The sequence below is a fragment of the Adiantum capillus-veneris genome, chromosome 19 (genome assembly GCF_014529385.1).
Source record: "Adiantum capillus-veneris isolate H3 chromosome 19, ASM1452938v2, whole genome shotgun sequence".
In the NCBI taxonomy this organism is placed as follows: domain Eukaryota; kingdom Viridiplantae; phylum Streptophyta; class Polypodiopsida; order Polypodiales; family Pteridaceae; genus Adiantum; species Adiantum capillus-veneris.
In genome coordinates, this window is record NC_140949.1 from 102,349,072 (window position 1) to 102,375,611 (window position 26,540).

Here is a 26,540-nt window from a genome sequence, read left to right on the forward strand (position 1 = left end):
GTTTCTAGTTGGATGCTGGTGCAAAAGTTGTGCTAAATCCAGCCTGGAAGTCCCCCCCCCCCAAAAAAAACACACACACACACACACACACACACACAAACCTACACTTTTAAGCATCACAACTGTGAGAACCTTTCTCTACCTACACCAAATTGGGTTTGGAAAGTGTAGATTGCCAATTCCATGTCAGTTTTTCTTTGAAGTTAACCTATTACTCTCCAGCAAATATTGAATTGAAGATAGTATAAAGGTTTGTAGTACAAAAAGCTATCTTTATCATACACAAAGCTTGCAAAGTGAAAGGGGTACATGGGTCTCCCAAAACCTAACCATGGTTAGGGTTTTAACTAAAGTGGGGGCATGGCTTGGGCCTTGTTGGCCCTCCTTTCAGATTGATGCAAAATGTATGGTAAAGAAGGGGTCCTTTTGCACATGAGAACGTGGCTTGCTCATTCACAAGGCGTCACAATGCACACCACCACCCCCCATGTGCATCCCTACCTTACCTTATTTTGAAACATTTATTCCTAGTCTTTTGAGGTTTGAAGGTCTTGTCCATCACAAATCTGAAACCAAACACCTTTCCTTTTGTTTCGCTCCATGTAGGTACTTGACACATCCTTTCTTTCTCTTTTCCTAAGATTGTAACACTGGCCCAAAACGTCCTCTACCTTTTTCCTAAATTAAACAAATTGAAACTCCAAACGTTCTTTTGGTGGGTGTGAGTTTTTTGGGGCTCTGGGTTCAAAAACCTCACTGTGCATCTATGTCTATGGTAATGCTTGACTATCAAGTGCTTTTTGGGCACTGCCGTTGGCCTCCCCTGAGTCCCTCTCAGTGTTAGAAAAAAACAGGGGTCCAATGTATTTTAACCGGCTGAAATTCTAAAATCTTGGTTAGATTTTGGCTTGCCTTGAAGAAAACCGGGAAATTTTCACAAGTTTTAGTGTAATTATCGGCAAAAGCTTCACCTAAAAACCGGGAGAATTTCAAGTTTACCCTTATTTTCTTCGGTTAGGAAAAATGGATTTTTCTAGCCCTGGTCCCTCTCCCTCTGTTCAATTAAAATATTCACATAAAACAAAGAGCTTCTCTTTAAAAACCTTCTTGAAGCTTTCCCCATTTTTCGCTTGGAGAAGGCCATAAGGAGAGGGTTGGTTTTGGACGTGCAAACTTTTTGTCATTTGATCAACAATAGCAGATGACGCCACATCTACTAAATTCCCAAGTTTAGGTGAGGCTTATTTCTCTCAGTTGTTGGTTGTCGCATGGTGGGGACCCGATCCTTTGTCATATCCTCAAGTTGATGGTTGCATGCATTTCCTGGAGGTGCCTCTCTCTTGTTTTTAGTCATGGGGATTCCCTTAGTGGTGGGCTAAGTGCTAATCTTATGCTAAAGGAATACTAAGCGCGTACATTAGCACTAAGCAATCCAATTGGAAAGTTTATTTCTCTAGTTACAGTTTGCTTAACATGAGGCAAAGCATGTTGTGAGGCGTAGTTTAGTCTCTTCATGTTTATATCATGCTCTCAACCTCAATCATCAATTACAGTGGGGTTGTTTACTAATGACGATTGATAACAAGTCAAGGACTTACATCTTATTGATGAGTTACGTCAGCCAATTACTTTCATGGAAAGCAAAAAGAGGTACTCTTTTTGGTACATCTTACTTGTGATAATTTGTTTAGTATGTTCAAGTGAGTTCTAAATGGAGTCTACATGCTATGTTGGTTATGGACTGGTTACACAAGATGGTGGCAACATGACAACAATGTGGAAAATCTAGATGCTCTTCTTAATTTCATTGGACCTCCTGCCGAACCTGCTTCGATCAAATGGTCAACAGGATCCATGAAGGTTGCCACTACAAACAACATTAGTCTTATTCTAAAGATATCACCACTTCTGTTTTCGAGGACGAAAACACTTCTCCAAGGGGGGAGTAATGTAAGGCCAAGGGAAACACAACGGGTCAAAGACCTAGGCCAAGGGCCTGGACTACTCATGCGGACTGGGAATCCTAAAGAAGGCTAGTAGAATGGCAATCGGAGTTCAAACAACTAAGATATGGTCAGTTGAAGTTCATTGGGGGCGAGGTCTATGCCAAGTTGGTCACCTCAATTGGTGTGCCATATGGGGTCTTATCAGCCTCGCCAAGGTTTGTATGAGAAGTATGCAGTATATGAAGGCCACAAGAGCTGACGGTATAACAATCGGAGTCCGGATCGGTAAGATATTAAAGCTTGAAGGTGGCGATAATTGCCATCCGGATGGTGCCAGTTGGATTTTTCTAGTCTTTGCGGCCTCAATTGACGGGTCCAAGAAGGTTGGCATGAAGTAAGATTTGCAAGGATTGAAGTCGTCAATGGGGGCTCAATAGGAGTTGCTTCGTCATCCACCAATCCTTGGTCATCCACCAATCCTTGGGCAATAAACTGTAGGGCACTAATAATTGGTAGGGATGAGGTGTTTTTTTTAGTATTTGTGGTGGGTTTTGAGAAGCTTTGGAGTGCAATGAACCACAAAGTGCCACATGGCGGTAGTTCATCCCATATGCAAGGATGCAAGAGAAAGGGAGAGTGTATAAGGACTGGGGTGAAGTAGCCCATATGGGTATCAAGTGAGGAGTGAGCTCCTTGAGAGCTCGTGGGGCTATGGTGGCCTTGAGTAGGCACTGTTGTGGGTGTACACAAGCGGCGATGGACAATGGTTTTGGCACAATGGTGGCTTGCAATAGCGACCAAAGGCAGCCTTCGGGTGGCAGCGTCGATTCTCGCAATTGAAGAATTTATATGGAATAATGTATACAATGGGGAAAATATAAAATTTTATTATTCAACACTAGAAGAACCTCCAACAGAAGCCACTAAAGTATCCGGTACATTAGATTCATAAACGAAAGCTACAAATTTATTCTTTATGGGATTTGATTTGAGTAAAAGCAACATGAATCTTCACAATGGTGTTGATTGGAAAAATCATCAAGCATTAGACTGGGAGAAGTCATCTCAAAAAGGGATCGGTGTCTGAATCACCAGAGTACTAGAGTCTGAAATACATAACGGTCAAGTTGATAGAGCATTGAAAACCAAATCTTTTTTGAAATCAACCTTATAATGATTACAAGGACTATTCAAATGGATGTGTGACACATCAATAACAACTCTTCTTTCCCTGAGGTGCTAGAGGATTGGGGCATTCATGGTCCAAATTTGAGTAACCATGTGATGACTAAAGACATTTCATCTCATCCTATGTGCATAGTGCCTTTTTGCACAAGAGGCTACGCCTGCAATCAACACACACGAGTAACCATGTTCATGCTTGGTTTCCATCAACAAGCTCATCAAGCGGGTTTTCTTTCTTAACACAACAAACTTCTTTGACTTCACCAATGCCTTTATAATATTCAAAACACTCCAAATACTCTTCTTAATATATGCTATAACCCTTCAAAATTGTTTAAATACATTAATAATCATATTGCAATATTCAGCATCAAAAATTTCATTTCAAGGTTACACATTTGAACTGATTCCCATTAATCTCTATAGATATGATACCTCAAACCAAATGTAGACACCTCTAACCACTTTTCAACCCTTGGGAATATTCATAAAGTGGGGTTTGAATTTTATGGGGCCTTTCAAGAAAATCACACCAAGAAGAATAAATATGTATTCATGGCCACATGCTATCTTAGTAAATGAGTGGAAGCAAAGAAGCTATCTAACAATACAGTCCGACATCCACAACTTGGTTCATATAATATGTCAGTATATCTATCCTCTAGAGATCATTTCAGATCAAGGAACTCATTTCATAAATGATACTATTCAAATCTGATTGAAATATTTTCCATCGAGCATTGAAAGTCAACACCTTATTATTCCAGATGCAATGGAGAGTCTGAGAGTAGCAACAAGACCATCAAGACCATTTTAACTAAGATTGTACAGAAAGAACCTTATAACTGGGATGAAAAGCTTTGGGTATCATTATGGACATACTAAAAAATATACAAAATTACCAATGGCATGAAATTGTTTAGGACGATGTATGAAATATAGGCCGTTATACCAACACAATATGCTATTCGTCTCAGACTTACGGTAAAACATGATATGGATTATATTTCAAATCTAAAGAAGAGATTGGATGAATTATTCCAGTTAGATGAAATCATGCAAAGAGAGTTGCTAGAATAAGAGGTAGTGTAACAAAGAAGAAAATATTGACATGGTACCAAGTTAAAGGTGAGAGAGTTCTAGAAAGAATCTCGTTTGTTTTATATCAATTTAAGAACCCAATCTAATAATAGCATGGTTAAGACCTTATCACGTCGATTGAGTGTTCTCCAATGAAATGATGAGATTCAAGAATTCACATGGACTAATGTAGACAATGGAGCATGTATAAAATTTTATTATCAACACAGGAAGGACCTCCATCACGAGCCACTAAAGTATCAAGAGAAGTATTAGATACATTAGATTCAAAAAAGAAAGTTATGAATTTATTGTTTATGGGATATGATTTGAGTAAAAGAAACATGAATCTTCAGAATGGTGTTGATTGGGAGATCATCAAGCATCAAACTTAGAGAAGTCGTCTAAAAGGGACCGGTAAAAATACATAACGGTCACTAGAAGGACCTCCATCACAAGCCACTAAAGTATCAGGAGAAGTATCAGATACATTAGATTCAAAAAAGAAAGTTATGAATTTATTGTTTATGGGATATGATTTGAGTAAAAGCAACATGAATCTTCAGAATGGTGTTGATTGGGAGATCATCAAGCATCAAACTTAGAGAAGTCGTCTAAAAAGGGACCGGTAAAAATACATAACGGTCACTAGCAGAGCATTAAAACCAAATCTTTTTGGAAATCAACCTCGTAATGATTACAAGGACTATCAAATGCATGGGTGACAATTTAATGACAATTGTTCTTTGAGAGGTCCCCACCCCGTTGACAACAAGGTCAAGATAGAGTCCTTCCAGGCCTAATAAAAGTCAGAGTCTCTAAGCAAGAAAAATCCAGGGAATAGACCTTTACCATTGGCAATGGCTTGGGACTATAGCCCTAGAAAAAGACCTAGTCATGTCTCGCAAGCGGAAATGGGACAAAAACTTAGAAGTTCAAAAACTTTTTGGACCCTATCACTTCTGCAAATGGTCTAAGGTACCTTCAACCAACGCTTTTTTCCCTCTACGTGAGTGAGGGCACAACCGTTGGTGGACTCCTCTTCCAAATGAAGAAGTCTTCTAACGTTTTTAGTGTGCGGAAACATGTAGTTACCTGACTAATTAGGTCCACTCATCCATGATTGACAACCTTAGTCGATCCCTACTTACCACCCTGCACTCACACATGATTTTTGTTATTTTAGTACTACCACCTTCTTTCAAGATTTAAAATAATAGTTCATTTTATCTTTCCAGCAGAGTGATTCATGAAGACATGTTTTAAAAATCATTATTAGAAAACATTCTTTAGCAAACAATCATCTTTAGACTTGAAACAAGATACAGTCACTTATAATATTCCTTGAAAAACTTGACCCGTACTCAACTTGAAAAATGGCACTCTTCCTTATTCATAGTCCGGGGTGGAAAAACATCACCCAAAGTTTGGGGCGCCCATAGGTCAAAACGAGTTGCCTATATAATTGGATGGTTCCCCTATGATAAAAACAATATCCTAAGAAGTATAGACAAACATACACATGTACGTGGTAAAAAATCCTCATAAATGGGGGTAACCAACTCATCCATGATAGAAAAGCCATCATTACTCATCACCCAAAGTGAAATAATTTCAAAGAATCCAAGACAAGCTGTCTTAAGGACGACTAATCATTTTCTTCCTAGATCACAACAATTCTTTCTTGATTTACATATAAGTGTACGTTGATTTCTCGGAAGATGCCCATCAATTTTCGATCAATTTTATCTTTTCCTAAATCCTTACCCACTCTTTAACGTATGCAATTACTTAAAAGAATTTGAATCACTTAAAACTTCAATTATAATGAAGACCCACCTAGGACTGGTTGGGTATCTGCTGATCAGGTATCTACTGAAGCTCTAGGACCGAAACGCTCTTGTCCATAGGCCTACTGTTGGGTCCGACCTCGTGATCATAGGATGCTTGGCCCTCTTTGGGATACTATCATCTTCGTTAGCTTGTTGATTTTTCCAGGTCCTTTTGGGAGCCATGACTTCTATCCTTATAAAAAGGATGTCTACTTATTAGGTAATTATCAGAAACTGGGTTTTCCCGATAGGGAAAACATAAATACTCGACAGGCCCGCAAGGAAAATTGAATCGCCCGACAGGCTTTTTGTGGGTTTTCAGGTTTCCTCACCCGGCTTGTTTGTGATCATGTTAAGTGTGACTATGTAAATATGTTAATAAGACCTTGTTATTATCACAAATTGTTTTTGATAATTACGTAAATATTAAATCCTTGCATATTACTTGTTCTCTTAGCAATTCAAACACCTGCTTTAGATGTTGATACTACTCTTCTTTAGAGGCACTGTACACGAGAATCTCATTGAGAAAGACGATAACAAACCTGTCCAAATCGGTCTCAAGACACTATCCATGAGTGTCATGAAAGTTACGGGCACATTGGTTAGCCCAAAGGGCATAATCAAAAACTCGCAATGTCCAAACCTTATTCAGAACACAGTTTTGGGTATATTAGCAAGTCGAATGCGTACTTGGTGATAGCCCAACCACAAGTGGATCTTAGTAAAGATACAAGCGTGGATGAGCCTGTGAACAACTCATACACTCGTGGTAATGGGTACTTGTTCTTAATAATTATTGCATTCAAACCACGGTAGTCAATGCACATGCACATGCTACCATCCTTTTTCTTCACCAATAGGATATGAGAAGCCCATGGTGAAGAACTAGGTTGAATAAACCATCTACTAAGATAGTCAACAAGATGACGTTCCACCTTAGTAGCCTCAAAATAGCTCATTCTGTAGAGTGGTTTACTAATCGGTGTACTACTTGCAACCATGTCTATGCCATGTTGCACAAATCGTGTTGGTGGTAATCTTGATGAGAAATCATCGGGAAATACATCTTGATATTCCATGAACAGATTTTCTAATTGATTAGCAACATTTTCTTGTTGAGGAGAGAGAGTAATAGCCATTCTAGGGAGAGAAGAGAGAGAAGCATGCAACATTGAGGAATTTTCAATGGAAATAGTATCAACATTCAAAAGAAAATGACACAAAGAGTAATAAGAAAACTTCTTATATTTCATTATCAAAAGTAAGATTCATAAGCTCTGCGATACATATGAGTGGTGAGAAAGGCACATCCTTCTCTCCTAACAACAACACATGTGCGCCATAGGATTCAAACATTAGACTGTTGTGCTTGTAGCTACGCTTAAGTAATGGTCCTAGGTTGTGCAACCATTCTCAACCAAGTACCACATTTGCCCGCTCCATATTCGTAACCTGGAAATCCAAGGACGTGTTATACCCTTGAATTTCCAAAGATACAACTCTCACTTGAGTATCCCACACCTCGGCATCAACCGTTCATCATCACTACCGTGTAAAGGGTGGGAACTCGGAGTCTGGGGTAGCTTGAGTCGTTTCACTAATCTGTAGTTAATGAAATTGTGCGAGGCACTATCATCTACCGAGATGTGCATCCTGTGCCCTTGAATAGACCCGTGTATATGCACTAGCTCATGTGGACCGAAGGTTTTCTGCCACAAGGAAGCTGTTATATAGCATTCATGCACCACCTCGGTGTGTGATACCTCCAGATTGGAGAAATGAGAGGAAGACTCAAGAGGCAATATCTGCACCATGTGCATTCCTCTCTTTTTTCCTTGGGCATTGTATTTTCTCTTGGGACAATCCTTTTTTCATGGCCGCTTCCTAAACATTGAAAACATAATTTTTTCTTTTTTTTCCTTCTCAAACTCTTCTATAGAGAGAGGCCCTCTAGACCCCTTGGGTTTCTTGGACGCCTCTGAGTTGGCTACTATAAACTTTCTTTTAGTATGCCCATGCTGTATACGTGTATTACCATGTGTAGTGTCAGGCACGTGAGTACTATGTTGTGTTTTATCATCAAGATCATCGTGGATATGAGCTTGTACTATGGTCTCCTTCAAGTGTCTTGGGATTCTGAGTCTTGACATGCTTCTTAAGCTATGGTGTCAGACTGCAGATAAACCCACACACTTCTTGAAAGGTATCTAACCCTTCCAGCTTGAGAATGACATCTTGATAGTGCAAAATATATTCCAAAAATGGTTTATGATGTCGCATGGAACACTTATCCCAAGACGACCAACTTTTGTCCGTGTAGACTTTGTCAAGCTCTTTGCCTTGGATGATTCTCTGCCACAACAGGGCCTTGCAGTGTCAAGCCGCTTCTCTGCCACAATAAGGCCATGGCTCGAAGGAGTGAAGGCATGTGAAGAGGCTTGCGTGAATATCTGGGCACCTTATATAGGGAATATGATGGGAATACGAGAGAGAGAGAGAGAGAGAGAGAGAGAGAGAGAGAGAGAGAGAGAGAGAGAGAGAGAGAGAGAGAGAGAGAGAGAGAGAGAGAGAGAGAGAGAGAGAGAGAGAGATGCAACTCAAGGATGAGGATGTGAGCAAGTTTGCGTGCAACTCAAATAGGATGATCTGGCATAGGACGTAGCGCGATTTCCTCGTAGCTCACAGCCTCGCAAGTTGTTGAAGTGAATAGCCTTAGATCCGGCCATGTGGATATAAGACCTTTGTCTTTTTAATATAGATATTAGATAGATTATAATGCAATGATAATTAAACTAAAGTTCAATTTTCTTATTGTGTTTGGGGCATTTCGTAGTAGGAGCCACTTTGTCAAGTCCATCATTCGACCATTTGTATGTTTTAACCAGTATGCCATGATTGATTCGTTGTGAAAATGGTATGAATTAAACAAGGAGCAGTGATGTACCTTTCAAGATGCATGCGTAGGTGATTGCATCTAAACAGAGGTCCTCACCTTGCATTTTTTGTCATCAGCCTATAGCTTTCTAGCCCTTCTTCTATTATGTGCATCCTGCTCTATCAGTGCACACCATTCCCAAAAGTTAGCTCCTCTAGCCTTTTTGTGCTTTTTGAAGTGCACCACATTTGGCATACATATCGCAAGGTAGTGCCAAGGACGATTTCTCTTTTCAACAGCATCTTGCATAGAGCTACATGCCTTCAAGATGCATGGGTAGGTTATAGCGTCTGGAGAAAGGTCCTTTGCATCTGTTGAAAATATCCCAAAGTCATTAAGGACTTGCTGCGCTTGAACAAGTACACCACGCTTGACATACATACTGACTAACATGTTGGCTAAGTATGTGTTATTTTCAAGTAACTCACTATTGCAAATAGCAGCATGTATCTTGCTTCTTGAAGAGTGCGTGTACACGGATTCTTGCGTGTGCGGTGTGGTGTGCATGTGGGAAGGAGAGAAGGAGAGAGTACATAGTGTGTGGGTGGAGCAAGACTCTAGTATGAGCTACCCCTTATTATTTGTATACGTACACAAGAATAAGGTGTCAGTGGGTGGGCGACCGGACAACGCACATACACCTTTACCCCAAAAATCTTCCACTTAAAGGTGAATGTGGTAATAAGTGGGTCCTACTAGCTAAACTACTAGTATGTACACAAAAATAGGTAAGTGACTGTCTCAACCTATGCCCACTGGCTCGCTCAGTGGATCTACATGCAGCCATATCGGCTTTGGTGGTAGGCCAGCGTGCGTACCCATGCTAAATCCTTCATGTAAATCTCGCTGACTACTCTGTATGGTCTACAAAATTTCACTATGCATCATGCTAGTGTTTGTCACCGTACGACTGACAATCCTTGCTACAAATTCTCCCACTACAGCTGCTAGGTCTAGCCTCGATGCTAAATAGGTCATACATGAGGCACCCGAATGGTGACAAAATCTGTGCAAACCTGGTTGTACTTGCCTCCCGTGCGCTATGTGCATACTCTACATCATCAAGACTAGTTGTCACAAATGGATGTGTCGACTCTGACTCCTGAAGGACCAACTTCCCCTCATCCATAGGGACTCAATATGTGTGTCTTGATGTCCCCTCATTAGCCTCTAGCATGAGCATATCAAAAGAACTCCATATCTGTCATCTCTGCCTGTGTCTCTAAGGAGAAAATCTACTCTAGCTCTACTTGCACGGACTTTAACAACATCTATTGTGTCTCGCTAGAGCACTGCTGCTCTATCTCTGTCTCTACAGAATCCACTTGCATGTCCCACACAGCTAAATGCTCTATTTGGTGAGCATGGTAGAGCTCACTTGCGAAGCAGACACGTCTCGTCTCTCGCTCAATGCATGCCAACAACAAAACTGAGAATATGCCATCTCAAACCTCAGACACATGCATAGGATATACTAGGCCACTGCGGCTCCCTTGGCGATCACTAATGATCCGTAATGCATATGGAAAAAATACTCTCTAAGAAGTGTCTGACAACCAAAATTTGCTAACTGTCTCACTGAGATCAAGCTCTATCTCAGCTAAGGAACATAGTGCACATCTCGTAGCGTGTATGACGCACCACTGGGCAATGAAAAACAAACATCTCCTACACCCTCTATGTCGCATGTTGAACCATCAGCAAGTCGCACGCAACCAAGTCTCCCACTAAAAAATGTGTTGAACCACTCACGACATGGTGTGATGTGGAAAGCAACATCACTATCTAGTACCCACTGTGGAGAAGTGTGCTATCCATAGACATATCTGTAAGAGGTACACACGAGGCAAGCATGTCATCACCATCACTGACATAGAATGCCACTGTATTTGCCTCTCTAACATGTGTCAAAGACGTATCTGCATCACACATACAGCTACGTTGTTGTCTCATACGTCTAAAACAGTGGCGCTTAATGTGTCCTATGTGACCACAATGCCAACATGGTATGTATTGGAAAAAACGAGGCCGTTGTCTCTCATTGTCATGCATGTCTACTACCATAAGTGAATGCCAAAATGGAAATAAAGTGGGAGATCACTTGACCACTACACAATCATGAAAACCATGACCAATCGCATTAAATTTGATGCTCGCATCATATGCATAAAACAGCTCCACAATCTGCTATCTGCAAGCATAAACTAGGACAAACTGCTCAACTGAGCGTAAAGCGCATAACCATATATGAAGTAGAGATCAAACTAGCTCAAAACGCATCCCACAAGAGAAACTTCCTGCAACAGTCTGCAAAAAACCTATGAAACTTGTGACTGGCAAAGTCTGTTGCCACACAAGCATACGTAATCCTCACTCCTGTGAGAGTGGGTACAAGAACACTAAACTGTGTCCAAACTGACAAAACCTATCAAAGTGGGAGTCATGCTCGACCACTAAAACCATCAAAGAGCAGACCCCGGATACACATAAACCATGACAAGAATGTGGAAAAAATCTGACAGAGTTTCCCTTGTAAACTGAGTAAAAACTCATAAAATCTCACCAAATCACATGAAAAACAGACACTCAGTGTCTCAATAAGCAGATCCACAAATAGTCTACATGTACTGTCAAAAGCCTGGCAAACTGACTCACTCCTGAACAAGTGCCTCTATGGACATGTAACTGTCCAAAAATGCTATAAACCTATAAACCTGCTACTTGCAAGCTATACCTAGCTCAAGCGGTATCCACAAAATGCATACATAGCATGAAACTGTACAAAAATGTGTTAAAAAAGCTTTTTGGAATGCCCCACACAGTCATATAATGCGCATAAAATCGCATCCGAATGTGTAACGGTTTGAAAGTCATATCTCAAAGCATCACTTTCATGCACAAAAACAAGGTGAATTCTCTCTCAAATAGCATCACAGTGTGCCATACATAGCCAAAGATGCAAACTGCATCACTCTCTACAATGTAGGAATCAAACTGCAAAACCTCGAATATCGAGATTGTTGACAGGCTGCTGCAAAGAAATCAGCACTTAGAATTTTAAAATTCTAATATGACCAGCGCGTTCGAATCATGCCAAAACCCAGAGTAGACTCTTGGGTCACATATATCCGAGCACGGGTGTGAGAGATATGCCAAAAAAATCCGTGTTCGGCCCAAAAACGCAGTATAAACTTGCTGTTGTTGCACCTACTATATTTTAGATCATAATTTCAGAAAATGGACATATTATCGTGTTTGGAATGTGTCAAAACCCAAACCTAGACTCCAAGATCGTATCCATCCGACTCCGTGTGATGGAGATATGCAAAAAAACACTGTTTCGAGAGCCAAAAAATTAGCAAAAACGGGCTGCAATACTTCTTGTTCCTGCTTTTTCTTTGCAAAATCCAGAAATGGATTGTTGCACAAGCTCTATACAAGCTGAATATACATGTCTCACGTAGACCTAACACTGTCGTGCCGGATCCACCGCCATAGCCGAGCTCAAGCCACCATAGTAGCCGAGCTCCATCGCTTTCGTCTCGTCGGGAAACCGTCGCACGTGCATTGCCAAAGATTTGATACCAGTTGTGAGTGTGTGTGTGCATGCATGATGTGGTGCATGCAAGGAAGGGGAGAAGCACAAGACGGTGCACAGTGTGTGGTGGAGCAAGACTCTAGTATGAGCTACCCCTTATTCTTTGTATATGTACACAAGAGTAAGGTGTCAGTGGGTTGGCGTCCATAGCCTAGACGATCGGGCAAGGCACATGCGCCTATACCCCAACATTTCCTTGGTACAAATCCTTGTTCTTAGCACAGTCTTTAAGTGAGCTCACAAAAGAAAGACTCATCTCTTCCTTTCTATGTTTGCTTATGTAGTGAATATTGCTTTGCCCTGTGAAAGCAAGACCAGTGCTACATAGAGAGAATCATCTGAACGTGTGTGTGTGTGTGTGTGTGTGTGTGTGTGTGTGTGTGTGTGTGTGTGTGTGTGTGCACATGCAAAGAGTGATTTATGAAGTGCACCACATCTGGCATACATGCATGTCAACCAAGCTTGCTGATGTTATGCAATGAAGATGGAAAGATTCATGCATCATGAGCATAACATAGACTTTGTAAAAAGCATTAACTATCCCAAGCCTGAGCCCCAAGGCCTCAAACACGTTCAAAGGTGGAGAGAGCTAGCAGGGAATGAGGGTAGGGAAGAGGAAGAAGAACTATTCATAGGAGAAATAAATAGTTCCTCACTTACCATCACTCTTTTTGCTAGCACACATAATAGCATAGAAATGAAGATGGAAAGCGTAAGCATTGAAGCATGGCTCTTGGTTGGATTTTCATTCCATATCCAAAAGTGTTGGTGTAGGCTCTCAACTTCTCAACAAGCTTGGAGAAGGAGATGGAGTTCTTGCACTTCACCAAGTGAAGAATGAGAGCAAATGAGAGAGTGTGAGGGAGTATACCCCTCAAGCACACCCCTTGCTTGCTTTGGTTGACCCCCCCTTGTAGCTCATGCTTGAAGCTCATTGGGGGACCCCTCTAGGCCTAGCCAATCACATGCAAGAGGCATATCAAGCAACAAGGGCAGGTTTTGGACAAGTGTCCTTCTTTTCCCTTTGAGGAAGAGAGACTTGATAATTCCTTAGATAATTATTTAATTAATCTAAATGCTCATTGTACTCCTTTTAAGCCTATCCAATAGGATTCAGGCACATCTTGAGGGCAACATGGGTAGGGCCTTGACATGTGTCCTTGCTGCCTCTTGAGGCTTGGGCTTACCTTTTGTGTTTGTGTGTGTGTGTGTGTGTGTGTGTGTGTGTGTGTGTGTGTGTATCCTCTCTCATCCCCCTAGCTTTAGGCCTCGCCCCCTCCTTTATAGGGATTTTGTTGACTTTTGGAACACAACACCTTAGTTAGCAAGCATGACAAAGCACCTCAAGCTTGGGTAGTGTTCCCACAAGCACCTCAAGGTCCCTAGTCCACAAGCACGACAAGCACCTCAAGCATCTTAGTCAGCAAGAACGACAAGCACCTCAGGCTTGGTCCGACTTCCAACCTCAAGTACAGCCCTAGCTTACCTAAGGTCAAAGGAATTTTAACAGTAACCACTGGAGGTCTTCAATGAAGCTAACCCTAAGGTCTTTAAGCTCCATTGGATAGCCTTTCTCTTTGACAGACCATCTCTCATTTGGACCCCTTTACCATTGGCCCTGTGTTGAGATAGATATGTAAGCACATGTCTATTTTCTAACCCTTGTTCGCGTTTATTCTCCCACATTAAATGATCAGTTTAATATGAGAAAATCACTTGGGTTGGTTAGATATTAGATTTTATGACATTACCTCTCTCTTGAAATCATAGTCGTCCTCTCCTATGAGGTAGAAGAGATAAAGCCTTAGTCATTAGTCAATGTTTCTTAGTGGGTAGAGGATCCCTTTTTACCCTTCGACATCATTCCAAAATGAATGACTAATCCATTTGGTGCTTGGGAGACATAACTGCCACAAGCATGTCTTCTCTTTAGTCCATTTCATTCTCCCAAGTAGAGTGACAAATTCTACTTGGTGTTTGAGAGACGTCGTCATCACAAACATGATTCTAAGAATTCATTCTACTTAAACTTGTGAAAAGATTCTTGTAGGTCATGGCTAGACTCATCAGCATTGAAGATCTTCCCATGTACTTTAAGTAGTAGGGACTTTTAGGTCTTCCCTCAATAATTTCAAAATGTAATTTTTCCGTATAAGTATGGTCAGTATTATTGTACGCATACTCTACAAGAGGTAAGTTTTTTCCATTGTAAGCATTGATCTACTTCTGTAACATAAGTCTTTAGTAGATCGGGTATCATAAGATTGGCTATCTCACTTTGGCCATCCCTTTGTGGGTGATAGGCTGAAGAGAAATTCAATATTGTATCTAGATTTTCAAAGAGACCTTTCTAGAAATTACTAGTCATTCTAGGATCTCTATCTGACACGCTGGATGTCAGCAATCTATGGTGTTTGAAAATATGATAAAAAAAGAGTTTCCATTTGGTGTACCTTAATAGTCTTTTTGATAGGAATAAAGTGTGCTTGCTTGCTAAACCTGTTGACTATTGTCCATATTCCCGTATTCCCATGGATAGACTTAGCTAATCCAAAGATAAAATCCATGGATATACTCTCCCATGGTGAATTAGAAATTGGCAATGACTGAGTAATCCAAGTTGCTTCCCTCTATCATACTTAGTCTTTTGGCATACTACACATTTTGAAACATACTCTTGTATGTCCACTTTCATGATAGGCCAATAGAAGTATGTCTCTACTCCTCAAAGAGTAGTTTGAATGCCTCTATGCCCCGCATAGGGAGAAGCATGGGATTCATACATGACTTTCTCACGAAGGGAGTGGGTAACACATAGCCTATTTCCATGGAGAAGATAACCATCCTGCAAAGTGAATGGTTCCTCTTTATTCCCCAAAGCAAGGGCTGACATTATGTCTTTAAATTCAGGGTCAGTAGCATACTCATATATTATAGAAGATAGATCATTGTGAGTTGCTATAGACACCGCATTAACTTTTGATCATTTTGAAAGTGCATCGGCCACTTGATTGTGCTTACCAGAAATGTGAGCAATATGAAAATAAAATTGCGAAGGAAAATTTTTCCGCCTCATTTGTTTTTCGGAAAACTTTGTTTGCGTCATGAAGTACTTGAGACTTTGGTGATCTGTTCATAAAATAAATGGAGTCCCCAGTAGATAATGCTTCCATGTGTCTAGGGCATGTTGAATAGCTAAAAGCTCTTTCTCATGAATGCCCAAGACCCATTCATCCATATTGAGCCTTCGGCTCTCATATGCTATGGCATGCTCTTCTTGAAGCAAGACTGCTCCAAGGCCATCACCACAAGCATCACATTGGACCTGAAATGGCTTTGAGAGATCCGGAAGCATAAGGACTGGTTGGGAGGTTAGCTTCTCTTTGAGCTTGTCAAAAGAATTTTTCTCCTTAGAAGTCCATGAGTGCTTAACGTTCTTCTTTGTTAAGTCATGTAATGGTCCTGCTATTTGAGAGAATTTTGCTATGAAGCATCTATAGTATACTAACATACCAATAAAGCTTCTTAGCTCATGAAGACTCCTTGGATTAGGCCATGCTTTTATTACCTCCAACTTTGATGGATCCATACGGATACCATCTTGAGAGATAATATGACCTAAGTATTGAATCTCTTGAAGGAAAAATTTGCTTTTCTTTTGATTGAGAAAAACCTTGTTCTCCCTCAATGCTTGAAAAATCACTTGGAGACTCTGCTGCTTGTGTTCCTCCAAGGACTTAAAGTAGATGATAATATCATCAAAGAACACTCCAGTGAATTTGTGGTAGGGTCTAAATATTTTCTCCATTAGACGATTGAATGTGGCTGGTGCGTTAGTCAAGCCAAAAGGCATGACTAGATATTCATAAAGGCCAAACGTTGTACGAAACATGGTCTTTAGGATATCTTCATCCACTATCCTTGTTTGATGATAGCCACTTTTAAGGTCAATCCTAATGAAGTAGGTAGAGCCTTGTAATTTATCAAATAGATCTTTTACTCGAGGCACGAGAAATATTTTTTCGATAGTGATATGGTTTAATGCTCAATAGTCCACACACATGCAGTATGCACCATCTTTATTTTGCACTAAAAGGACTGGAGAACAAAAGGGAGAGGAGCTAGGACTCACCATCCCTTTGTCTACCAATTCTTGTACTTGCCTCATGATCTCCTCTTGTTGAGCTCGAGAAACTCGATAAGGAGGTTTATTAGGCGGTGAGCTTTCTGGTAGGAGCTCAATTCGATGATCATCATCCCCTCATTCTTGAGGTAAGTCCATAGGGATATCATCAATGAATACATCTTGGAATCATTTTAGAAAACTAGACAAGTCTAACTCTTCTTGATTCCTACCATTTACATTTGATGAAACATTAGGATCTTTTAGGGACTCTTTCATAAAAATCATGTACGCAAAAATTGAGCTTTTCATTGATTTACCAAAAGCAGAAGGATTACAAGTGGTATAGTATGACTAGACTCACTAGCATCTATATACATGCTCTTTCCCCTATAGGTGAAGTAGATTCTCATTTCGAGGAACTTCATGTTGGCAGCCATGCGGTTGAACCATGGTTCCCTTAGGATAGCATCCTCATGTTGGAGAGGAGAGATTAAAAAGTCTTCTTTGTCGACATAGTTTTGGACATGAAGCCTCAACTTCCCAATCAAGGGAGTAACGGAGGCTTGCTGTCCCTTGAAAGCGGCGTCGGTCGTTACAGTATCTCCCATCTCGAAAGCTTGAATGCCCAACTTGGTGGCCAACTCCATTGATATGAAGTTGTGAGTAGAGCCAGGGTCAAACAAGATGAAGGCATCGTGCTCCCTTACCTTTCCCCAAGCATGGAATGAGCATCCTCTTTTGGAGCTTCGATAGTGGAAGCTCTAGGAGTCTCATTGAGGGCATTTCTCTTGGGGCAAGAACGATAGCCATGTCCTTGATCCCCACACTTAAAAAATTTATGGTCCTTGCAAAAAGCTTCAAGATCTTCAGGAGAGAGTTTGTGTTTACCTTTGTAAACTCCCTTCTACTTGGATTGATTGTTGTTGTTGGAATTGCCTTGGGAAGAATTTTGGACATTGGTTTTCCCCTTTGCATCACTCTTGTCTTCGTTGTCCATAGGCTTAAAATTCCATCTAGCCCCTTGTCGGAAATTGATGCACGAAGAAACCATGGTGTGGTGGATTACTTCGGTGATAGAACCAGGCCATTGAGAGTTTACGTACTAGGCCATCTCTTCAGCTAATCCCACACATAATTGCTGCTTTTTCTCGTCGAAGTCTATCTTTTGAAAGACAGTAGCCTTGAGATGTAAATCCCAAAACTTGTCCACATATTTGTGAATAGACTCATGGGAGAGAAGCTTAAAACTTCGCCATTCGGTAAGCACCTTGTCCTTTGCATCTCTTGCAAGGAGTTGCTTCATGATGGAAACTCGTAGAGTGTTCCATGTCTTTGGGGCTTCACCGTTACCATCATGAAGGCTAGCCCACCATTGATGAGCCGATTTTTGGAAGTGCATAGCTACATGGCGTAGCTTGGAGGACAACGTGAATCCCTCATCTCCAAAGGCCACATCAAATTGTTGGATGAAGGCCAATACTTGGTCGGTAGCAACAAAGGTGCCATCATAAGTGAGAAAAGAGCCTTACTATTTCCTCCCTCTTTGAACTACTTGAGCTTTTGGGACCTTCGTCATGCAAGGTAAGATTTGCGATGTCCTCCCCTCTTGTATTCTCTAGGAGAATAGCCATAGCTTTTGTCGGAAGAGGAGGAGGGTGAAGAAGAAGGAGACGAGGGTGACCTCTTTCTTGCCCTTTTCTTCCTTTGTTTCCTCTCTTATCTTTTGGAGTGACGAGGAGAAGGATTGAGGGTTGACCGTTTCCTCTTGGGAGGGGTTGGCGACCATTTAGACCGCCGTCTTCATGGAGCCACATCTTCAGAGGAACTTAGGGATTCATTACTTTCTCATTCTTTGGATTCCTCCTCTCGTATGGGAGAGAGTCTTCTTTTGGGGGTCACATCAAGAGGCGTCCTAAGCTCTCTCTCTTCTTGGAGAGGAAGGGAAATACCATACGCACAAAGTTGTTGTGAGTAACTTCGGCTTGCAAAGAAGGGTTGCACATAGCTTGCTGCAACCTAGTACAAGATAATTGACAAACATAGGGGCATCATCATTAGCACATTCATGTGAAAAATCAAAGTTATCAATGTTCATTCTACTCTCTTGGTTATTGTTAGCCATGTTAATAGAATTTGTGTGTTTACTTAATGTATTCTTTGGGAACTCAAAATTTTAGTTGCTACTCCTCTTAGCCTTTGAAAATTATCACTTAAGCATCTACACCCATGGCTCGAATTGGTCAATTATAGAGAGCAGTGGCATGGGTCTGATATTGCAGAATTGCCAAGGGATAGCTCCTTTCAGACTTCTTATGGATCAATAATGGTAAAGCCGTAGGCAAGTCCAAAAAGACCCCATTATTAAGACCAAAGCTCCCGAGGTGTGCACCATATCCCACATAGTGGGCTCAACGAAACTGATAATTGATCCTAGTTCCACTTACCCTAATATAATTGACAAAATCAACCATTAATAGGCTACTTAAGGACCTCTCTTCTTAAGCAAGAAAAGATAAACCAAATGCTCTGACAATAAAGAGAAACCAAATGTTTAGAGAACTTGATAACAGTTGAGGACTGGATTTATGTGGAGCCAGTCCCCCCTCCAATAGGCATTTGTATTATAGATTCTCCCATCAAGAGAGACTTGGTACAATATACAATCTTTTTGTTCCTTGTGACCTAGGTGATGCAATGAAGATGGAAAGCTTCATGCATCATGAGCATAACATAGAATTTGTAAAAAATAGACATCTTCATTGCGTGAAGCTTTCATCTTCATGCAATGAAGATGGAAATCTCCATGCATCACGAGCATAACATAGACTTTGTAAAAAATATTAACTATCCCAAGCATCAGTCCCAAGGCCTCAAACACCTTCAAAGGTGGAGAGAGCTAGCAGGGAATGAGGGTAGGGAAGAGGAAGAAGAAACATTCAAAGGACAAAGAAATAGTTTCTCATTTATCATCACTCTTCTTGCTAGTATACATAATAGCATAGTAATGAAGATGGAGAAGACGACAAGCTTAAGCATTGAAGCATGGCGCTTGGTTGGATTTGCATTCCATAGCCAAGAGTGTTGGTGTAGGCTCTCATCTTCTTAACAAGCTTGGAGAAGGAGATTGGAGTTCTTGCACTTCACCAAGTGAAGAATGAGAGAAAATGAGAGAGAGGGTGAGGGAGTATATCCCCCAAGCACACCCCTTGATTGCTTTGGTCGACCCCCCCCTAAGTGTCCTTCTTTCCCCTTTGAGGAAGAGAGACTTGATAATTGCTTAGATAATTATTTAATTAATCTAAATGCTTCTTGGACCCCTTTCAAGCCTATCCAATAGGATTCAGGCACACTTTGAGGGCAACATGGGTAGGGCCTTGACATGTGTCCTTGCTGCCTCTTGAGGCTTGGGCTTACCTTGTGTGTGTGTGTTCTCTCTCATCCAATAGGATTTAGGTACACTTTGAGGGCAACATGGGTAGGGCCTTGACATGTGTCCTTGCTGCCTCTTGAGGCTTGGGCTTACCTTGTGTGTGTGTGTGTGTGTTCTCTCTCATCTCCCTAGCTTTAAGGATCGCCCCTCCTTTGTAGGGATTTTGTTGACTTTTGGAACACAAGCACCTTAGTCAGCAAGCATGACAAAGCACCTCAAGCTTGGGTAGTGTTTCCACAAGCACCTCAAGCTCCCTAGTCCGCAAGCATGACAAGCACCTCAAGCATCTTAGTCAACAAGCACGAAAAGCATCTCAAGCTTGTGCCGCGTTCCCACCTCAAGCACATCCCTAGCTTACCTAAGGTCAAAGTACTTTTAACACTAACCTTTGGAGGTCTTCAATGAAGCTAACCCTAAGGTCTTTAAGCTCCATTGGCTAGCCTTGCTCTTTGACACACCATCTCTCATTTGGACCCCTTTACCATTGGCCCCGTGTTGAGATAGGTCTGTAAGCACATGTCTATATAAACTTGTTCCCATTTATTCTCCCACATCATATCAAATGATCAATTTAATATGAGAAAATCATTTGGGTTGGTTAGAAATTAACTTTTATGACACAAACATTGATGTTTTTTGTCAACAACCCCTGGCTAACAATATCATCGTGAACTCTTTGTCGATACCAACATCTTGCATGATGTCAGATGCCTTCGAGTTGCACCTGTATGTGATTGCATTTGGAGAGATGCCATCTCTTTGCATCTGCTGAAAATAGCCTGTAGCTACCTGGCCTGCATGCCTTCAAGATGCACACATAGATTATTTCATCTACACTAAGGCCATCACTTTGCATAAGCTAAAAACAACCTTTGCATCTGCTGAAAATAGCCCATAGCTACCTGGCCTGCATGCCTTCAAGATGCACACATAGATTATTTCATCTACACAAAGGCCATCACTTTGCATCAGCTAAAAACAACCTATGCTCCTATTGTGGGTATCCCACTGCGGATTAGTGCATTCCAAGAGATGTCATTTCAAACAATAAGCTCCTCAAGCTTCTTTTGAAGTGCACCACATTTGGCATACATATTGAGCAGTGCCAAGCATGACAACTCGTGAAGGACTTGTTGCGCTCAAACAAGTACACCGCGCTTGACATACATATTGACTAACGTGTTGGCTAAGTATGTGTTATTTTCAAGTAACCCACTATAAAAAATATTAGCATGTATCCAATTGCCTTGGTACAAATCCTTGTTCTTAGCACAATCTTTAAGTGAGCTCGTAGAAGAAAGACTCATTCTCTTCCTCTCCATGTTTGCTTGTGTAGTGGATATTTCTCTGCCCTGTGAAAACAAAACGACTATTGCATAGAGGGAATCGAGAGAGTAGAGAGAGAGAGAGAGAGAGAGAGAGAGAGAGAGAGAGAGAGAGAGAGAGAGAGAGAGAGAGAGAGAGAGAGAGAGAGAGAGAGAGAGAGAGAGAGAGAGAGAGAGAGTGCATGCACAAAGAGTGCTTTATGAAGAACATCACATCTGGCATACATGTCAACCAAGACAATGCCAAGTACAAAGTTTCTTTTCTACAGCCCTTGGCTAACAATATCATCGTAAATTCTTTTGCCCATAGTAGCATCTTGCATAATGCCACATGCCTTCAAGATGCAATCATACATGATTGCATTTGGAGAGCTACCCTCTCTTTGCATTTGCTGAAAACAACCTAGAGCTTCCTAGACATGCCTCAGTTGGTGGACATATCCCGCAATCGGTGCATTCAAAGAGATGACATTCGGGACTAGAAGCTCCTCAAGCACTTTTTGTGCTTTATGAAGTACACCACCTTTGGCATACATGTTGACGAAGATAGTGCTAAGCATGATGTTTTCTGTCACAACAGACCCTAACTAACAATATCAAAGTGAACTCTTTTGTTCATACCAACATCTTGCATGCTACCAAATGCCTTCAAGCTGCACATACTGGTGATTTCATTTGGAGAGATGCCCTCTCTTTGCATCTGCTGAAAATAGCCAGAGCTACCTGGCCCTGCATGCCTTCAAGATGCGCTTGTAGGTGATTTCATCTGGACAAAGTCCATCACTTTGCATGCGTTGAAAACAGCTAAGGCAAAAATGTTGTGGGTATCGTGCAATCAGTGCCTTGCAAGAGACACCGTTCCAAACAACAGTAAGCTCCTCAAGCTGCTTTTGAAGTGCATCATATTTGGCATGTGTATCGACCAGTGCCAAACACGACAGCTCGTCGAGGACTTGTTGCACTTGGACAAGTACATCACGCTTGACATATCGATGTCTACCTACGAGCACATGGTAAAGTACTTTTGAAGAGATCCACATGCAAGGGTGTAGATTTTTTTGTGTTTTTCATGGATTCTCCCTCTTTTTCTTGCCAATAGATGCGGGCCAAGTGGCACGTCTCTCTTTGGAGCATTCAAAAAATTGACATTACATAATCAAGGTAAACAATTTCTAGAAAAATGACTCAGAGGGATTTCACGCACAACAGGACGGGGCTTGTCTTCTTGCTATCGAGAAAGAAGAACGAGACAAGGGTCAAGGGTAGAAAAGTCTAGAGATGATGTTGGCAGTAGGGGTTTAACCCTTGCTTGGTGCGAATTGCCTCTTAGGGAAGTCTACGTACGGAAACCTAGAACAAGAGAAACATTCAAGGGATATTATTAACCCAAGAACTTTCCACAAGTAAATATACCCTTTCTTATTCTATCTATATTGAGGGGTTCCTCTAAAAATAAATATTTTGCTGAACTCAAGTTGATACCTTTGCAAATTCCATAAAGTCCCAATACATAAAAGATGTTTCGAATCAAGGAGCATTATATCATATATTTCTTTCAATTATTCTGAAAGCACTAGCATAAATTCAATCAGCTACTCAATTAATCATTTTATGCTTGTGATAATTAAATTAATGGTAAAGTAACCATATGTAAAATGGAACCATTATCTTTGTTTCTCACAAGGTGAGAAATGTTCAATATTTGAGTGGTCTTTGTTAGAGAAGGTGTAAAATTCTTGAAAGCTCCATTTGAAAATGCAATCGGAAACTGTCATACTAGTCAATGTTGAGTATAAAGGAAGTGGAAATCTATCTACTTTTGCATGACATGTGGTTGAGGAGGAGCTATATGTGTATATTTATCAGCATTTGCAGTCCACCCTGTGAAGGAAGGCCAATAGCAAAGATAAGAGTTTGTTTGTACCATCTACTCTACTTGTTAATGTAATTTACACCCTGCACATAAATACTTAACCACATAAACACTCAAACCACTAGGCTATAACCCCATTGGATTTAAATTTAGCCTTTAAACTATCTCCATTTAATAATTCATTACTCTTTTGTTGCATATAAAGACAAGATATATATATATTATGCAAATGCATCTATAAACATGTGAATGTGCATGCAAATGTACATGTATATGTGTAACTAAACATGTAAATTTAAAGTAACTAGGTAGTCTACTCTCTCTCTCTCTCTCTCTCTCTCTCTCTCTCTCTTTTTTGAGAGTTTTCAAGCATTGAGTTAGAGCCCCGTCCCATTGAGCACATGGGGGGGGACTTGTTCGAGCACCACCCTAAAATGTGGTCACATAGTGTGGTTGTAGCACTCACAGAGGCACAACCATTGCACTCTAAGAACTACAAAGAGGTGCCTTTGAATGGGATTTTATAGTGCATGGAACAAGAAACTGGCTATCGAGTGTATGCACTGTCTCAAAGATGTTGCGCACTAATTTCCATTCTCCTTAAATGGCAATTTCAACTAAGATTACTACCTACTAACCAGAAAAACAATTTGCAACTGGAATTCGCATGACCGACACAAGGTTCTTGTAGCGCACGACAAGCATCCCCTCTAACCCCCACAAGTGTTGGACGGGACGGGGCTCTCATTGATTAGCTCAACGTAGAGTGGTGACATGCTTCATTTGGTCTCATGGGCCATGTTCCCGGGGGATTTACCATGGAAAACTTACCGCACCACGTAAGTGCAGGGGAGGGTTTTTTTTTTACAAGTTACATAAGCATATAAGTTAGGGGCAGCCCCCAATAATTTATCTCCCAATCTTAAAAATAAAGAAGGGGGTATTATATATATATGGGGTGGGGGGCAAGAGGGGGGAGGGGAGAAGTGAGAGAAAGGAAAAATGAGAGGATTTTTTTGTGTTGCAAAATCATGGCTTCCCAAAAGACTCCGCCCTCAAACTTGTGAGCCAATAGCTACAAAGATACATGCAAGAACTAACATTGCTTTGTATCAATTGTTTGTTTTGTGATTACAGTTCATTTATTGAGGGATGAAAGCTATAAAGAGTTTTTATAGATGGAAATTTATACGGAGAACCTAGCACAATTTTACAACCATGTTTTTTGAGTAATTTGGATGGGTCAAAATTGGATCAACAGAAGTGGTTTCTTAGTACGTTGCCAGTCACTATGCTACACACTCTTTGAATAGTTTTACTCAGTTAGATCATGTGAGACCTAAGTTTTATATGTAAGATAGGGGTATGATAGTTTTCTGCATTGATTGTCGTATAAGCGTAGGAAAGGGGATCATATTCCCTAACATGAATCGTATATAGAGATTTTATCAAAGTTGTCCGCTCGCAGGTGGCATCCCATTTTGTATGTAGAGTGAATCCCCCGGGGCCATGTTTCACCTTCAACATGGATCGTTTGGTCTCATAGGCCATATTTGACCTTCAAAGACTCTCTCTCTCTCTCTCTCTCTCTCTCTCTCTCTCTCTCGCTCTCGTTCCTATGATGTTAAAAACACTCATGTCCCACACATATAAACACACAAAATAGCTGCATGATGTTGTGTGTGCTCTCTATGAAAATTAGAAATGAGCACCACAAAAAGGAAGCTAGCAACATGCTCTCACATTGTGACTTACCTCAATGTCATGAGCTTCTGTGAGGGAGGTGCCGTATACCTAGCTAGGTACGATTGGGGGCAGGGGACCACCGGCAGTCCGCTGCCCCCAACCGTACCTAGCTAGGTATGCGTTGCCTCTCGAGCAGAAGCTCATGATGTTATGCATTGTATGAAAACCACTGAGAAAGACTCTGTTTTCCTACATAAGAAAATTTCTAAATCTTCTTGTGAATTAATGTGCGTGTTCTCTATTAAACTAGAAATGAGTGCGACAAAAAGGAAGGTAGCAACGTGGTTACCAAGAGCGGGGTCAATGCCCCTAGCTTTGAGTTCACGGTGTTCTTGGCAAAGGGCACAAGCTTCGCAAAAGAAGTGGACGGCACAATCGTTGCAAGGGGCGGGAGGAAGTCCAAATTTGAGGCGAAGCTTGGTGCGGTATTGCGTGGTGTAGACCCAGGGACACGACACGCAGGCCGCCCCCATGTAAAACATGCCATTCATCAGGCACGCTGCATGCCCACCACCACCACCCCCAAACAAAAAAAAAAATCACCACGATTAATGACCTGAATAATCCCACACGTCAAGTGGATGTGAGAGAGTTTTTTTTTTAAAAACTCACAGCGATTTCCACTGTCCAGTATCTCGCCAATCTGCCCAAATGTCACGCACGGCGCCCAGCAAGTGATGCAGCCTGCGGCACACGCAAGTTCTCTCTCTCTCTCTCTCTCACACACACACACACACACGCATGCACGCACTTACTTGTACTGCAATCCTTGTGACATTCACAGAGGCCCGAGTGCCAGCCTTCACGATGCTGATGCGAGGAGGACGACGCCATGTGTGAGAGAGAGAGAGAAGAGAGCGTGCGCGCAGAAGAGTCACCCGTTTACAACTGCCGACGTATTCATATTTCCAAACGGCGTCCGGGCCATGTACTCTCGTGTCTCTGTAGCCCAGAAGGAAAACAACCCTATACTAAGGACCAAATTTAGCTCAACAGAGACCCCTATACCTATTCTCAACCCCCATTTCTCTACCCCCATAATGATCTCGTCATGGATCTATTCACCCGTGTTAACATAGCCCATGTTAACATAACTTATATAATCATTGTCACCATTAAACGTGACGTTTTCTTTTAACAACCCTTGAATAAACATATCATCGTGAATCCTTTTGCCCATATGAGCATCTTGTGTAATGTCATGCCTTCAAGGTGCAAGTGTACGTGCTTGCATTTAGAGAGATGCCCTCTCTTTGTACGTGATTGCATTCGGAGAGATACCCTGTCTTTGCATCTGCTCAAAATAGCCCAGATCCTCTTGACCCTGACTGTGTTGGACATATCTTACAATCAATGCACTCCATGAGGCAGCATTGCGGACATATAAAGATCATCATCAAGGACTGCACCGCACTTGACATACATACTGAGTAGCATGCTTTATGAATTGCACCATATTTG

At 41.3% G+C, this 26,540-nt stretch overlaps 1 protein-coding gene across 1 annotated transcript; it reads right to left on the reverse strand.

The window, feature by feature from the left end:
* Nucleotides 1-23,093: 23,093 nt before the first annotated feature.
* LOC147434566 (protein PLANT CADMIUM RESISTANCE 7-like) lies at nucleotides 23,094-25,972 on the reverse strand. Its single transcript, XM_086489975.1, has 4 exons — nucleotides 25,835-25,972; nucleotides 25,692-25,763; nucleotides 25,369-25,578; nucleotides 23,094-23,341 (listed from the first exon to the last, which is right to left on the reverse strand). The coding sequence occupies exons 1-4, from the start codon at nucleotides 25,911-25,913 to the stop codon at nucleotides 23,274-23,276; spliced, it is 429 nt and encodes a 142-aa protein (XP_086346101.1). The 5' UTR covers nucleotides 25,914-25,972; the 3' UTR covers nucleotides 23,094-23,273.
* Nucleotides 25,973-26,540: the final 568 nt, after the last annotated feature.